General features: G+C 43.1%; 1 protein-coding gene across 4 annotated transcripts; it reads right to left on the bottom strand.

Moving 5' to 3' along the window:
• Positions 1-383: 383 nt before the first annotated feature.
• Positions 384-15,960, bottom strand: SMARCE1 (SWI/SNF related, matrix associated, actin dependent regulator of chromatin, subfamily e, member 1). Of its 4 annotated transcripts, none has more exons than XM_036398792.2 (11): positions 15,850-15,960; positions 15,061-15,111; positions 14,504-14,547; positions 11,513-11,617; positions 9,175-9,255; positions 7,934-8,065; positions 6,265-6,436; positions 4,454-4,626; positions 3,347-3,448; positions 2,624-2,834; positions 384-1,921 (listed from the first exon to the last, which is right to left on the bottom strand). In XM_036398792.2, exons 2-11 carry the CDS (start codon positions 15,065-15,067, stop codon positions 1,713-1,715), a joined length of 1,236 nt encoding a protein of 411 aa, XP_036254685.1. In that variant the 5' UTR covers positions 15,068-15,111; positions 15,850-15,960; the 3' UTR covers positions 384-1,712. The 4 variants fall into 4 exon arrangements, with proteins under 4 accessions (XP_036254685.1, XP_036254684.1, XP_036254687.1 ...); XM_036398791.2 differs by having other exon boundaries at positions 384-1,924; positions 15,850-15,950; XM_036398794.2 differs by lacking the exon at positions 7,934-8,065 and having other exon boundaries at positions 384-1,924; positions 15,850-15,952.
• Positions 15,961-15,982: the final 22 nt, after the last annotated feature.

A 15,982-nucleotide genomic window follows, 5' to 3' on the forward strand; every position in this document is an offset into this window, starting at 1 on the left:
GTTCTCATGTGCTTGGACAAGTTATTTCACTCGTGAAGACAACACCCACTCCTTCACGTACACACCCTGAGCTGCACACACCCGTCTTTGCCAATAATTAGTTATTTACATACACCTTGAGAATTTGGAGCAGATGAAAAGCATCCCCGGCCTACAGAAGCCAGGCCTGCCGCAGATAAAAGCTGTTGCACAACAAGGGTTTGCAGCAGCTCAGGTGTGGAACCCCACCTGGGCCCCACAGGGCTGGGGGAGGGAGGGGGGCTCCAGTCCAGCCAGCAGCTGTAAGAAATAAAAGCCTGTGTGCTTATTTTCCTCTGGCTTGAGATGGAGAAAGCTCTGAACCAAACACTGGCACTACCTTAAAAGACAAGGACAGACGACTGTGAGTTTAAAAAAAACCAAACATGTTGGATTTTATTATTTTTAGACCATTAAAAAAAAAGGGATTTAAAAAACACCATCTGATAGACCCACTGCTCTGCAAATACACATCAGTTCACTGAAACATTATGTGTTCCCTCAGTTGTTAAGTCAAGAAGTGGCCCGTGGCTGTGGCCACAATTCAATGTATTTATTTGTGGGGTTTTGCTTCTATAGGGCAAATTATGGCCTTTTCAGTACATTTGTAGAGTCTCAGAGGTTCTGAAAGCTCATGACAAGCAAAACTACTATTTTTTACCATTTGTGCCATATCAGTGACTGTCTGCTCAGAGAACATGTGCGTGTCTAAACGCCCTCCTGCTCTGTTCTGTGCCAGGTCTCTGGCTGAGGCCACACCAGGGTATCTTGGTAGCAAATAAAAGAAGTTAATTGGGAAAGCAAAGGCTTGTTGAAAAGAATTCTGCACCACAGAAAAAAAATCCCTCATGATGTGTCATTTCCTGCAAGACTACACTGAGCCCTTTGGAACTGGATCTCCTGACATGCCACACACAGACCATGAACAAGTTTCCACCACAGCAGAGCAGCTACTCTAGAAAAACAAGTTACACCAAAAACCCCCAAAATCCCAGACTTTCAGACTCACTCTGGAGCTGCTCCTGAGGACTGAGAGCTTTCTTTAAAAGCATGGACTGGGGAGGCTGCAGCAGAAATTGCCCTTGTTGACAGGCAGCGCAGTAGCTGTGGGACACAGGAGACTTTTGGAGTTGTTAGGGAAGGAGAGGCTCCAGGGGACACCCTGGGGAGACATAAAGTCTTTGCTCCATAGTAAGAAGAGGTCTGAATCCTTCAGCCACATTCCAGCCTCTCCAGAAAGCCAGTGCCCCTGCCAGGAGCAGGTCCCTCATGCAGTCAGGCCAGGACTGCAGCACAGGTTACACACCTGTGCCACAAAGGGGCAGGAAGGGCCTTTGGGGAAAAGTGCCAGAGTGTCCATGGCACCAGAAGAAAGGGAAAAGGCCCTGATTTCTCATCTAGAAACCAAAACCAGTGGTTTCTAGTCTTTCTAGGGAAGAAATACAAGTGATATAAGCACCCCTCCAGACTGTAACAGCTGTGTTTAGACACATGAGGTTCCTTTTCTGCCTGCTGCAGGACACCCTGTACCTCTCCAGGCCCCTTCACCTTGCTACGCTGATAACCTGGCGTGTCACTAAGCCCTGGCATCCTCTGGAGACAAGTGACAGAGGCAGGGAAGGTACAACAGGCGCAGAGCACGCTCTGAAATCAAACAGTACTTCATTACAGAGACACAGGAACTGAGTCAGTGATTATTCTTTCTTCTCGCCCTCCTCAGCGATGGGGTCTGCGGGCGGCTCCTCCACGGTGGCGCTGTTGCTCTCTGAGCCGGTGTTGCTGTCGCTGGTTCCCTCCTCAGCTGTGCTGTCCACCCCTTCCTGCCCACTCTCCTTGTCCTCTGGGGTGGAGGTTCCTTCTTCACCGTTCTGCTGGTTGTCTGTGCTCTCTTCTGGGTGAGGCTCTTCTGGAAAAATGTATTTCTAAGTGTCATTTACATGTCAATATTTATTTAGATTGTGCAATTAGGACTTAGGAAGAAACAGAAGCTATAACAAATCCGAGTATTCCATAGCAGTCACCTAGAACATGCAGGGACAGGCACAACTCAGGGATCTTTCACTGCTGAGGACATATATGGTCCTGCCACAGCATCCTGACCTCAGAATTCCAGCCATAAGAAAGCCATGCTCCTTGTTAAAGCAGAAGCACTGGAATTCAAACTCCTTGGCCCCTCTTTCCTTATGCTCCTGCTGTTGCAGCAGTGACTCACTGATGCACTAGTCATTGGGACTCCTGAATCCAGCAGCATTTCTTATTGCCACTGTCCAGAGCATAAAGCAGCTGGAAAATTTGCCTGAGAGCTGCATAGGAAGCATTGCTGTTGCATCATCCTGGCTGGACACTGACACTGGGACAAGGAAACACTCCCAGCTGCTCCCAGTTAAGCAGTCTAACTCAGGTTTACTATTTTTTCCCCTGGGTACATCACACACAAAGCATGACATGGGGCTCTGTGGGATCTTATCTTCTCCTCTTTTAAAAACGAGTAATTTAATGAGAAGCAAGTAAATGCCTGTGTTCACCAAGATGCAGTGAACTGCTCTCCTCAGAGACCCTCTAATGCTGATCCTTGGAGAATTCTGCAATGTTCAGATGCAGTTACCTGTCTCCATTGGAGTGCTCTCCTCTTCTTTCTTCTCCTCCCCCTTGCTGGCTGCCTGCTCCTCCTCAGCTGCCAGGCTGTTCTGACTGCGCTCAGCTTGCTCAGCTGCTTCCTTTTCCCTTTCCTCCTGTCTCTTGCGAGCCTGTTCCTCAGCTTGAGCAATTTCAGCTGCAATTTTTTCCATATCCACTTCCACCTTCAAACTGCATAACTAGCAATTAAAAACAAAGCAAAACAAAGGAAAACTTTAGCTCTTTTACTACTGCAGTTACCCTGAGAAATAAATAATCAGTAAACCCCAGTGATGACTTCATTATTTCTACACACTGCACTTTGATTTTACAAAGTTTATACTGGAAGTAACTAGGGAGGGAGATACAGGCATATTGAGAAAAAAAAGGGGAGAGGGAATAAATAAACAACCTAAAACTTGTTATTTGAGTGCAGCCAAGGAGAGCAGTGTGCCCTCCACAGTGGCTTCAGGCCACCTTCCTCCAGCTGCTCTGAGTGAATTCACCCAGCCCAGCCTGGAGGCACTTCTAAACTGTACTGGCCCTAAAAGTCACTAAAGGAGCAGGAAATCATCCTGTGCTTCTTACCACCCACACCAGGGCACTGCCCCAGCAGCTGGGCAATTGCTCAGAACTGAACAGAGAACTGAAGCACTTGTACCACTGTGGAACCAGCAGCTTCCTCAGAGTAAGTGAGAAAAATGAGCTGTACCCTTTTAAGCTCGTTGTTGAAAGAGTCTGTGCTTTCCAAAAACTTCCTCTTCTTTTCCTGGTGACGCTCCTCAATTTGCAGCAGCTCAGCTTCGAGCTTACGCTGGAAGGGAAACAAACAGCAAGAACCTCACTGTGCAGTCACCTAAAAACTGGGCAACAGTACAGCTAAGCATACAAATTTTCATATGGGTTTATTTTTAAATACTGGTCTAATATGTAAACATCCTTCTGCCTGCCTCTGATACCCACTAGCTCAGAAGTTCATACTGAAAAGCAGGAACAGTATGTGGGTCTGTGCAGCAGCTCAAGCATATTGTAAATGAAGCATTGTGTATCTGAGGTGAAGCTTCCAGCATCAAATTTGCACATTTTCTTTCCTATTCTGCACCCCCAGATCTGTGTATACACATCCCACAGGTCTGTATATACACTAAGCTCATAGGTATAGACACACTCTCCACATCAATTGCAGTCTCTAACACAGAAAGAGCACAATTCACAGGAAAGATGGACAACCACCCCCTCCACCCTCTAAATCTTCTGTAATTAAAAAAACTCCAACAAATCTCTGCCTAATTCTGGTCTTGCTTCACCCCTACACACACTGACCATGCTGAAAGGGTTCTTCTGGTAACACGACGTGTTTGGAAAACACAGGCATGTGCTCAAAGCTGGGTCAAACATGCAGGTGTGACTTTACCATATATTTTGTATAAATTTAACTTTCAGTGAAAAATGTTAGAACAGGGGCAAATTACTTCAAAAAAAGAATCATTACAAACAAGATGAGTTGTCAGGTACCCAAAATCACAACACTACCAGTACTTATTAACCAGCAGACTTTAAAAACTGCATACAGGGGGTTGTGTGTAATAATGAAGAACTATGGAATTAACACTTAAGACAAAACACAAAGAACAAAACAGCACAGAAGGTGAAGTCTCATGTTCTGCAGCTCCCACGAAATGCCAGGGATTAGCACCTGGAGCACACAGAACATTGACACCCAGCAAGAACAGTCATGTAGGCGATCCAATGATCCAAAGAATTGGAGTCCAGCCCAACCCCACCACATTTTAGCTGCATCTACATCCTTTCTTTTTACCTGATGAACCATCAAGGACTGAACCTGGCGTTTCAGGACTTGCATTCTGGCTGTGGTGACCACGGAGCGGACGTCGGGCACCACGCTCTCGCTCAGGATCTCGCTGATGAGCCGGTGGTTCCTCTGGAAGCGAGCCGTGGCCGTGTGCTTCATGGAGAACCCATCGTCGTAATCTGCAACAGCAGTTGGAGGGGTAACTGCTTTGATCCCACAAAATGAGAGCTGAGTCTGACGTACCCACGTTATCCACTCTGTACCCACATTACCACTCACAAAAACCAAAATACGAGCCCTAACAGCAGTAGTTGTCGTGTCACAAAGTTCACAGTAACACACACAGAGCACAAGGTAATTTCAAAATGAGACAAAGTGTGGCCAGGGCAGCATTCACCTGGCATAGCTCTAACAGCTGATTTCACATGCATTTCCCACAGCTGAAATTGGGACTGACCTAGTTATTCACTCTGTTGCTTTCCACACTTCCACAGTAGGAGGGACTATTAATACACCAAATAAAAGACCCATTCCTGATTAATCATGTTTCCAGAACAAAATGCCACCAGGATAGTGACTCCTCTATAAATAACCTTTGTAGCACAGATCAAAACCACTTATTTTTTAAAATACTGAGGACTGAAAGCATGAAGCAGTGAGACACATTTACTCATCACTTAAAATTCACAGTCATGTATTAAAAGAATTTGATTATTTATTAGTAAGTGCATTTCTCTAAAGAGAAACCAGTTAATCAACAAGTATGAATTATCTCCCAGAACAATGCCATGTAGAAAAGTCCAGAGCTCTAATTTTGTTTTACATTAAGTATTCCTACTGGAGATAACTATCCCAGCTATTCACAGAAATCTTAAGAAGATGAAGACCATGCCAGGAGATACTACCGAAGAAGAGAACCAGTTAAATGAAAGTTTATTTCCAAGTGTATATTGTACCTCATTTAGGTATCTGATTAAACAAAGCAAAAAAAGAGGTAATGGCTGGTTCTGTCCAAGCCTACTTTGCACTGGTAGCACAGAACAGAATCTCAAGTCCCCAGGTTCCAGTTATTTCGGCATGAAACATATTTACATAAATGTTGCAATTACCTCACACGGGGGAAAGTGCTGTTTGCTATGAGATTTATCTCAGGGGTGTGCTTTCACAAGGGGGAAGGAAAAAAAAGGGTGTAACTGAGCACATTTTTCACCCTCAGGTTCCAACAAGTATTTGGTGATGCATTTAAAAGCAGCCATGAGGTGTGTGAGGCTGACTTTTCCCACTGGGTGGGGTGCATTTCCTTGCAGTCAAATAAACGTTCAGAATTTTCTCATCAACTTGTCAGCAGCAAGGGCACCTCACTCGCCAAACAATCTCAAATGACAGTTGTTGAACACATTCAAAGTTCAGGTGCTCTTAATCACACCAGAACTCTGCCTGTCAGATTTATGTGCTTCTGGTAATAAAGCACAACATTCCATCCAAGCCGGATTAAATCAGGCATCTAAGCCTTTGCTAAAGCATGTGCTAAAGCCATTATGGAGCAGTAAGCAGACTGATCTGGTTTGAACTATTGAGCATTACTTCACACTTAATTAAGAAGGGTTGGAATAACTTTTGCCACGGGTGCCACCTTACTTTTGGGAACAAAGTCAGCTACACGGCATAAAAAGCGGTAATGAAAATTGGCATGAAAGCACCAAAGCAGAAACGAAGCCACGTGAAGCGCTGCAGAAAGTGCACCCAGGTGGTTTTCTGTATCTCCACGGCCTGTCCTGCCATGAGTGTCCCACTGGGCGTGCACACCAGCTCCTTACCATCGGGATCCTCTGCGGGCTGGATGCTCATGTAGGGCTCCCCCTTCTCCATGCGCGACTGCCGCTGCCGGCTCTCCTCTTCCAGCGCCGCCTCGGCGCGGCTCTTGGCGTTGATGTAGGCCAGGTAGGCAGGGGAGTTGTGGTAGGCCTTCATGGACTCGTTGTACTCGATCTGCAAGGTGACCAACACGGTTTGATTGCACCACTGGGTGATTCCCACCCGGCCACAACTGCGCTCTGTGTAACGCACAGCGCGGTTACACAGACAAAGCTGAAGCTGCATCGTCTGGCTGAGACACAATTGATCAGATTCTCTCAGTCTTTCTTTTTTACAAATTAGAACTTCTATAATAATTTGTGTTTTAAAAACACAGCTGGTTCTTAGGTCCTTTTAGTTTTATGATAGCTTTGTTTTCTGAGATTTCAAATTCAAACACCTCAGAACATTTAAGATGAAGTTCTGGTAAGATGAAATTAGCAAACACAAAATATTCTCAGTAATTCTCTGGAGTTCTAACTAAATCTGTGGTTCTGATTTCTTCTCTTTCCTTATGCCAGTATGTAATGAACCACTTTCCAAAATCATTTATCTGTCCACTCTTTGACCCATCCCTGCTCTGGGATGGCACAGAAAGCTGCAGCCAGACTCCTGTCTCCTCCTGGCAGCAGGACAGCAGCACTATTTTCACTTTCTTTGAAATACCTTTTCTCTTTGAATTGCTTTCTTTAATCTCATTTTTAAGATTTTGTACAGTGATTTGAGATACTTCTAATCAAAAAATGGATATCATCTATGATATTGATAAAGGTACCTAAAACGCTTGTAAATGATCAGGACCAGGATCCTTCTGCCTTGGCACAACAGAAACCAGCTGGCCCCTGCCCCAAGGAGCTTACAATCTAAACATCATTACCAAGGTAAAAATAGAATTCCTGGATTATTTTTTTTCTCAGCTAAGAGCACTGAGTTTTGCAGTACTTCTCTATTGCCTTGGAATACAACCAGCTGAGATTTGACCAGGTAGCCAGAGCCTCAGGTGCCTGCCAGGTGTCAGCACAATTCATCAGCTGGACAATTCTCCCTTTGTACCTGAGAATCACAAGAACAGTCTTGTACAGGTGCTCAACACTTACCAACCTAGACACGAGGCAGCTGTCATCTCTTCTCATTAAGATCAATAAAACCAAAACAAAAGCACAAGAAAACCCTAGAAGTGGTAGCATTTTCTATTAAGAAACAAAACATTAATGCCACAGCGTGGAGTTCCATCAGGAAAACCAAACCCCACGTGACTGGAAGTCTCTTAGGAACATGTTCATGACAACAGCAGTAGTTGCAGAGCACCAGTTTTGAAAGAGGATTTTGGTGTTGAGACAATCTTTTCAATACTGATGTTGTACAATCAAATCCATTCATTACACAGTTAAAATCGACACTCAATTATAAATACTTCATTTTGAATTAGGTCTAAAAACTGACCAGTCACAGTTGATGCACAGTTATTTAAAAAAATCTAAGAGACGTGTCAGGACAAACTTCCATTTAAGTTACATACAGGGCTCTCGTGAATGCCTCAAACACCCCTGCATGGGGAAGATGAATTTTTCTTCTCAGACCAGTTCCTAGAAGAATCAGCTGTAATAAACATCCCAGATTTCTTCCATTTACCTTTTCAGCTTCATATTCATTCAAATACTCTTGCTTCTCTTCATCAGTGAGATCTCGCCACATTCCTCCAATAATCTTGCCAATTTCCCATAACTTCAAATCAGGATTGGACGCCTTCACTTGGTCCCAGACCTTAACAGAAACAGCTGGAGCTTTACTAATGATATCTAAATACTTCCAAATTAAACATTTTATATTGTCATCTCAGTGTTCTTTCTGGAATCACCATGAAAAACAGGATAAAGCTAGGAATGAGTCTGGCTAAGCTATCTGGATTATTTTCTGGGGCAGGAAGTCAGTAGGAAGCCAGCTACTGAACCAGGCAATTGCTGAGTGGCTTTGGTCTCATGGGAATATTGCCTTTAACCCTCTCAATTCTCTTCTTAAATGAACATCGCTGCATCTCGGGGAAAAAAATGCTACTGAGTAAACACATCCAGCAGTAGATTATGACAAAGAGACTGAGCTTTTCAGATCAGAATGTAACATTTCACAATATTTCAGTCTTGCTGATCAATCTGAGTTCCAACAAGTTCTGACTCCACCAAAAAGGTTCCTAACTTTATAGGGCAAAAAAAGGAGAGCTGCCAGTGTAATTTCTTGCTGCGCCACTTGACTTTTTTTTTTTTTTTTTTTTGTGTGTGTGTTGATGTTTTTTGGCCTAAGACAGATATGCTGGTAAAGATACTTTACCAGAAGTGGAAGAAATTCCTTCTGGCTCACCTGCTTCAGCCAGGCTGCCATGCCCTCCCCATGCCCCATCAGATTCCAGACTCCACAAGAGTCTCTCTCCTACTTTCTGTCAAACAGTTCACAGAATAGCGAAGCAAACGTTGCCACGGGCTAGGGTGGTGAAGGAGAACATGCAAAGTCCACTCATTGCTACTCTTCAGTCCAGCTACAGCACTGCACCAAGCCCAGAAAACGCAAGGAATACTTCCTTTATATAAAAAAGTTCTGTCAGTAAGTCACAGGAACTTCTGAATGTGGCGGGGTGGATCCTTGTCAGCAGACAGTGGTAGGAATTAGCATTTTAGCAATTTTCCCCCCAGAAATTGGCAACTGTGTGACCAGACTACTGCTGCCTTTGTTCTGCAGGGCAGACTCTGTACTTTACATCCCCTTAAGAGAGCGCAGGCTGTTAGGAGTCAACGTTTAGAAGCTGAAACTAAGATCATAGCAATTAATTGTTAGCACAAACGAACACTGACTTTATTACTGATGGACACTGTAATACCCACCTTCCGGCTGTACCTCATGTAGGGCATCAGGGGCTTGTCTGGGGGTTTGGGGGGCTTTGGAATGGTAATACCAGAGGAAGCCTATAAAAGAACCGGATAAATCCATTCGTTAATGGGATCGCTGAACAGTTTCTACACGCACTCGTTTTGGAAAACACTTGTGCATTCACACACCCCCACCAAGAGAAGCAAACATCACCAGAAAAATTACCCAGTCTGTAAGTGAACAAGCACTAGCTAGAGTTGGTCCTCAGAGGAATAATTTCCAATGTAAGTTTGTCCTTTTCTCTGGAAGTTTACAGAGAAGTAACTAGATAAATCCTCAAAAGGGCTCCATGTTCTCAAAACTGAACTACATAGCTTAGGAACTGACAAGGAAACACTAATCCCATCAGGTTGTCTTTTCTCACTTCTGATGACTAATTTATTTTATCTGTTTTGACAAATTTAATGTGGCTATTGTACAGGTTTAAAAAGATATGAAGAAAGCTTAAAAACATTAATTTAGAGACATTATCAAATAATTTTAGTAATTATTTTTCTGTAAAATTTGTCAGTGGTAATGTGGAGCCAGTTAACAGACTCTTTATGAAAAGAAAACAATTCTATGCAGCTAAAAGGTAAATATGTGCTCTACTTGCAGCCAAGCTCTAATGAATTGTCCCAATTAGCCTGGAACATGCTCCTGTGCTCTGTCTTCCTTTGGCTTTAGGCTGCCAGACACAGTGCTGGCACCACACAAAAGGCTACTGAGCTTTAATGCTGCTGCTGGAAAGCTGCTGGGTCTCCCTTCATCCTTTCAACCCACAGAACATCTGACAGGGCTTGCTCCTAAAGCAGTGCAATGACATCACAGCCCCTGTCAACTGCAGGGCCTGAAACCCTCCTTTCTTCCAGCACTTCCACATGCTAGGAGTTCTATTAAATGGGAGTATTTACATGAAAATATAAAGCAGGTTCAAGATCTTTCAGGGCTGTGGCCTGTAGATCAATACTTGGGTTTAGCCCAGAAGGCTCACGTTCAATACTGTTTTCCTCCTGATAGTTTCTTTTTTTTTTTTTCTTTGTTTGCTGAATTTATGGAGCTCTATGAACAATGCATACAGAACTGTGTATAATAATGTGCATGAGGTATATGCATTACCAAAATGTATACATAGATACACATACAGATGGGTTGGAAAAACATTAACGGAAACTGTTTAATGCTTTTAAATTAAGAGGGGTTTAAAGACACCATCCATATACTGGGATATGCATGGCAGAGCAGGCTGTGTATGCTTGTGACATACAGAAACAATGGAAGTTCTCAGACAAAACCTGACTTAGTCTTGTATAAAGAAAGTATCCATTTGAACAGTCAATTCCAGCTTGTAGGGGAAGATCCTTGCTGTAAAGGGCTTTAACAAACTGGATGAACTTCATTTGAAAGAAGGTTTATATGAGAGGCATAAAAAAGACTACACTTTCAAAAAGCACCATGAATTTGGTCCTTGAGAAATCTTTGTATCACCTTCCAAACTGATCAGAAGTTTTGAGGTACAAAGTTCTACATGGAAAAACCTTAAAGTTGTAAGATATTTAAGAAAGTATCAGGGATTTACTCTGTTTCTGTTGTGTTAACAGTGTTATATTTCCACTGTCTATTTTTGTTTCCTAACTGCATACAATGCTAGGACTTGATTCATGTTTGAAAGAAGCTGTCACCTCCCTCATCACTTGTCTCCATCTCACTTTGTTTACTCCATGAAAAATGAATGTAACATCCATTTCCCACACACTGACACATATACGAGCTGAAGGGATTCTATTTTATTATCAACATCACACTTTTGTTGAAAAAATAATGACTGAACTTGGGACTGTGCAGTAATTACCAGACTAAGACTAGAAAGAAAAATAAAGGGCTGTACCTCTTGCATGGCTCAACAGGATGATGCAACGACTATCAACGATCTCCAGCTTGCAAAATGTTCTTCCTTCTTTTTGTACCAATGAACCTTAGCAAAAAGAGCAGTTCCCTCCCTCCAAAAATTCATACCCAGCTACAGAAGCTTTTCCTATGCATGCAGTGGTCACTGAAGACCAAAGTCTGTCTTTTTGGATGTCTGCATCATATACCATTACCAGTTTTCCCTGTTGAGTAAAAACCCATTCTCCTGCAAAAGGTTTCAGAGTGAAGGGGAAGGGGGGGAAGGTGAGGAATAAGAATCAGAAGTTGGTTTTGGTTTTTTTATAAAGAAGTGGCAGCAGCCAAGACTCCGAAGAACCTAACCCTAAAGCCATTTCTGGTCAGCTCCTGGTGTCTGCTGGAGGATGTAATAGTTGATTCTCCTACCGTGACCCGGCTGTTGGTGCCCGGGTTCCCTCCCAGCCTGTAGTTGTTGTAGGCCAGATGGCTGTATGGATTGTATCCCACAAACCCTGGGGTGCTGGGCATTTGCTGATGGAAACAAATGAGACAAAAACACGAATGAGAAATGAGCTCAAACGAGGAGAACACAGAAATGAAAATGAACTGCAATATGGCATGCAAAAGCAACCAGAATTCAAACAAGCAATGAGGTGTAGCAGTTGGTGTCTTCCCAACACACACAACTTACTCCAGTATAAACCTAGTAAGGAAACAGGACTTTTAAGCAAATGTGTCACTACAAATTTCTGTCTGAAAATTGGTGATTTTATTTCTGTTAACTGTGTAACTCATTTAAACAAGTACTCTGTAAATTCAGGTCATGGCTAATAGTTTTCCAACATATGCCACCAAGGAATTCAGAAGACTCTTGTCTCCCAAGGGTGAAAGTTGGGCAACACAGCACCCAGCGATGGGGCAGAAATCCCCAGTACCCACATTTACTACACCAATGAAAATCCCTGTCTGCTTTTCTTCCCAGAATTCTGCCTTCCCAACAAATAGAGCAGGGGAGGAAATCTCTCAAAGCACCATTTGTGCTCCACTGCCAGTGGCTGAAGATAATTCCCAGAGACATCCCTCTATTATAAGGCAGGCTGTAGATTGCAGAGCTGAGGAACTCTACATCTGCAGTAAGACCTGTAAGTTAAAAACTTTAAACCAGTCTGAACAGATCACCAAATCCAAGATAATTCAGAAGTTAATCAATACATCTTCATTCATTCATGAAAGTGGACTGATTTGTTCTCACCTCAGTCACGCAGAAAAAAAAAAATCTTGTTTCTTTGCATTCCCTTCTCACTTAGCAATGGACATTCAAGTTTCATCAGGTTACCTGTATTCCCCATCTCAAATAAATTTCTTTTTTCCATTATCCCCCCCTTTCCCAGTCAGATTTTGTTGGAAAAAAAGATCAACTACTTAATGGGAATTGTGATTAAGTCCTGACTGTGGTGGTTCTATGGTTCCATGAGAATTCACAAGAGCCTGGAGTGTTTCTGGACATTTAAATATCATTCCCACAGTGTCCCACTCTCCAGCAGCCCTAATAAACATTCCAAGAAGCCTTTCAGGGATTCACTGACTGGACTTGTTCCAGATTACAGTTATACAAATTTGACAAGTAGGTTCAGGACTCTAAGAACCAAAGTATGACACGTACAAACACTGAACAGAAGTGTTTTAGGAGCTGACTAAAGTAACTAGGAAAGTTTCAAGTCAATGCAGACACACTGCAGGAGTTTATTTCTAAATACACAAGTGCAGAGGAAAATTATCCATTAACAGTCAGTCTTCAGCAGAGATTTTATTGCCAAGCTTTTTAACTCAGTCCCAGCAGCTGATGTGCTCATCTGTATGCCTTGGCTCATGACATACACATTCACTACTTCATAAGGCACTGGTTTAGTACATTTTTTTGTATTACCATAACAACGGGCTTTGTATTTGCTGAACTACACCTCTTCAATAAAACCAGGTGACAATTGTAATCTCCGTCTGCTTAATTCTTTATTTCTGCAAGACAGGATTTAAATGTTACCAGGAACTACCTTGCATCACAAGGAGAATTTTTATTTCGGATACAGTACTGCAGTTTTGAGAATTACTGGGATTTTGTTGACTGCAGCACCTGGAACTGGCTGTGGAAGAACAAGCAAGGTTATTTGGCTACTTTGTGACTTGCATTAACAGAGCCCAGACCATCCCGTGAAGGACTGTATAAAATATAATACAAAATAAAAGATGCTTGTAAAACAGGCAATGCATGGCACTGGTTGCAGTCTGGCATGTGCTTCATGTATCCTTCTGAAGGACTGTACCACATCAATATGAACCATTAAACATCTGTATCCATGCTATATCCCAAAGGAATCACATGTGTATGCACAGCTCTCGATGCAGGAATCCAGGGGTCAGAGTGGATCCATCATGTTCCTTCTAACAGATCTATTTTGCTGTGTGCAAAAGGAAAACTCTGAGCAAACTATGAAAATCAAGTTTTATTTATGTAAACTTATAAAAACATAGCTTGTATTTATGTATTATATATTTATCAAGCCTCTTCCTGTAAAGTATGGCACAAAAAATTGGAAGGATCACATTCCTTTTAACTCCCATACTGCAGAGATCAAGGACACACTACTGGGTAAGTCTTCCAATTCACTTTGGTAAAATGAATTCACTATAGCATCTTTGCTCAATCTTCTGTACGAAGGATTTGTCCTAAAACCCAAACTATCCATAAATGTGACCAAAGATGTGTATTTACTTTCAAACAGCTCCTGCCCACAGCACACTGGTACTGCAGCACCTTTGTTCATCCAGGAATGTCACTGGGCAGGATTCAAAGCTCCTGTTCATGTTTTCCTCAGTGTCAGGGCATGCCACTTTACTAGAAAGTAAAATATTTCCCAAGCCCTAGACTCCAAAATACCAGTGATTTCAAGGAATGCAAAACTGGCATCAGGAGAGTTTCATTATTCTGACCCAATATAACAGGAAGTTTCATAATCCTGCATTCCACTCAAATGCAAGAAAAAAGAGCAGCTCAGTGCAACTGTAACGTGGAAAAATGCACTGTCTGCCGTGATTTGGGCACAGGCTGAGCAGGACATTTAAAAATCAAATGTATCAGTTGATTCTTAACTATTCCAGTACTGCTGCAACCCACTGTGAGTCATTTGAGACAAGTGACTGCTCACAGAAAATTCAGTGTCTGCGAGATCCAGCCTTAAAGGCAAAATAGTTTATTCAGCTTTTCTTTCCCAAACTTCCCCAAAAAGAATTATATTAATTTTAACAACTCATATGACATTAATATTGTGTTTCCCATATAGGAAGGTGATGCAACTCCGTAATTACTGTTCTGGGAAGTTCTAAAGGCTCTGTGTTAATGAGAAAAATCACTATACTTACGGTTGCAGGAGCTGGGGTGGGAGGTGGGGCATAGGATGGCCTTTCTGTTAAGATAGAAATGTAAGCAAATTTTTTTTTTCTTGAAAATCTGAATGAATTCTTAAGGCATCTGCTATGGCCAATATTTTAAAATGATTTTACAAAAACAAGAGACCTCTACTCTGAAAGACTTTGAGTTTTGCCACTGAACAGCAAAAAGCAACACTAGAAAAGAAAGAAAGAAAAATTGAAATCCCCCCATTACTCTTGTCCCAGGCTTTTATTCAAGCACAAGACTGAAGAATATAAAATTCATTTATATGCACACAAACTACATGGAGGGAAAGCAAAAATGCAGTCCAACAGGATTCAGAAGCTGTGATATCTGGATTTCCTACAAAAACAATATGCCAGGAATCAGCCACAGCAGGATTTAAGGCCAAGAGTTTAGTCACTACACTTGCTAATTTCTTTTAATGCCAAGAATAATGGCATCATCTCACAAAAAACAGATTCTGTGGAACCAGATCTGTAAAACATCTAAGTTAAAGAAAGAAAAATCTTTAAAAAAAACTTACTTGACATTTTGATAGTCAAATTTTCAGCCACCTGACATTATATTTGTACTTCTGCAAGACAAAAGAAGATCGTGCTATTAAGTGTTGTGCCTTTCCCCCCACCAGATGTTGAAGCTTCGATTGTTAATGATACTAATGATTATCAAAGTTTGTCAATTCTGGAACACAGACAAAAGCATTTTCAGAAACCAAGGCGTTATCTCTTTGAAAAATTAATGGATTTTCCAAGGAATCTGGCCTTAAATAGCTGTGCAAGAGCACACAGGTTTAGGTCACGTTCATATGAAAGGGTCTAAATAAATATATTTTATCCTGTAAGGAATAAAAAGAACATATCCCATTATTTTACACGCATTGTTTCAGAAATCTGATACTAATACATAAATGACCAAATGATGTACTTCCCTTACAAGGTACATAAAACAACCACCGAGCCCCGCAGCTGCGGTCTGACAGGCAAGGCTTAACCTTTTAGCACCGAACCCGGCAGCGCGTCACACAGCGCTGTAACAAAGTGTTTTTTTTCGGCGTTTTTCTTCAAATCACGCCACGGCAGCTGCAACCTCCTTCAGAATCCCCACTAACGCCGTGCTCCGGGCTCGCACACGGGGCTGGCCCGGGGAGATCGAGCGGAGCCTGAGCGGGCCCAAGGCGGCCACCGGGGGTTCCCTCGGCCCCACCGCTCCCTCCCCGGGACCGAGGGCCCTCCCGAGCCCCGCAGCGCTGCCGGAGAGGGGCCGGGGCCGTCCCGAGCCCCCCGGTCAGCCCCACCAGGCCCCCCGCACTCACCCGCTCGGCACGGCCGCGCTCCCTTTGTTCCCACGGGCCGGGGCGGCGGCAACGGCGCCTGCGCACTCCGTTCCGCACTTTCGACACGCCGGCCCCGGCCCGCCGGTGACTCCCTACTCACGATGGGGGGGGG

The sequence above is a fragment of the Molothrus ater genome, chromosome 27, assembly GCF_012460135.2.
Source record: "Molothrus ater isolate BHLD 08-10-18 breed brown headed cowbird chromosome 27, BPBGC_Mater_1.1, whole genome shotgun sequence".
Taxonomy (NCBI): domain Eukaryota; kingdom Metazoa; phylum Chordata; class Aves; order Passeriformes; family Icteridae; genus Molothrus; species Molothrus ater.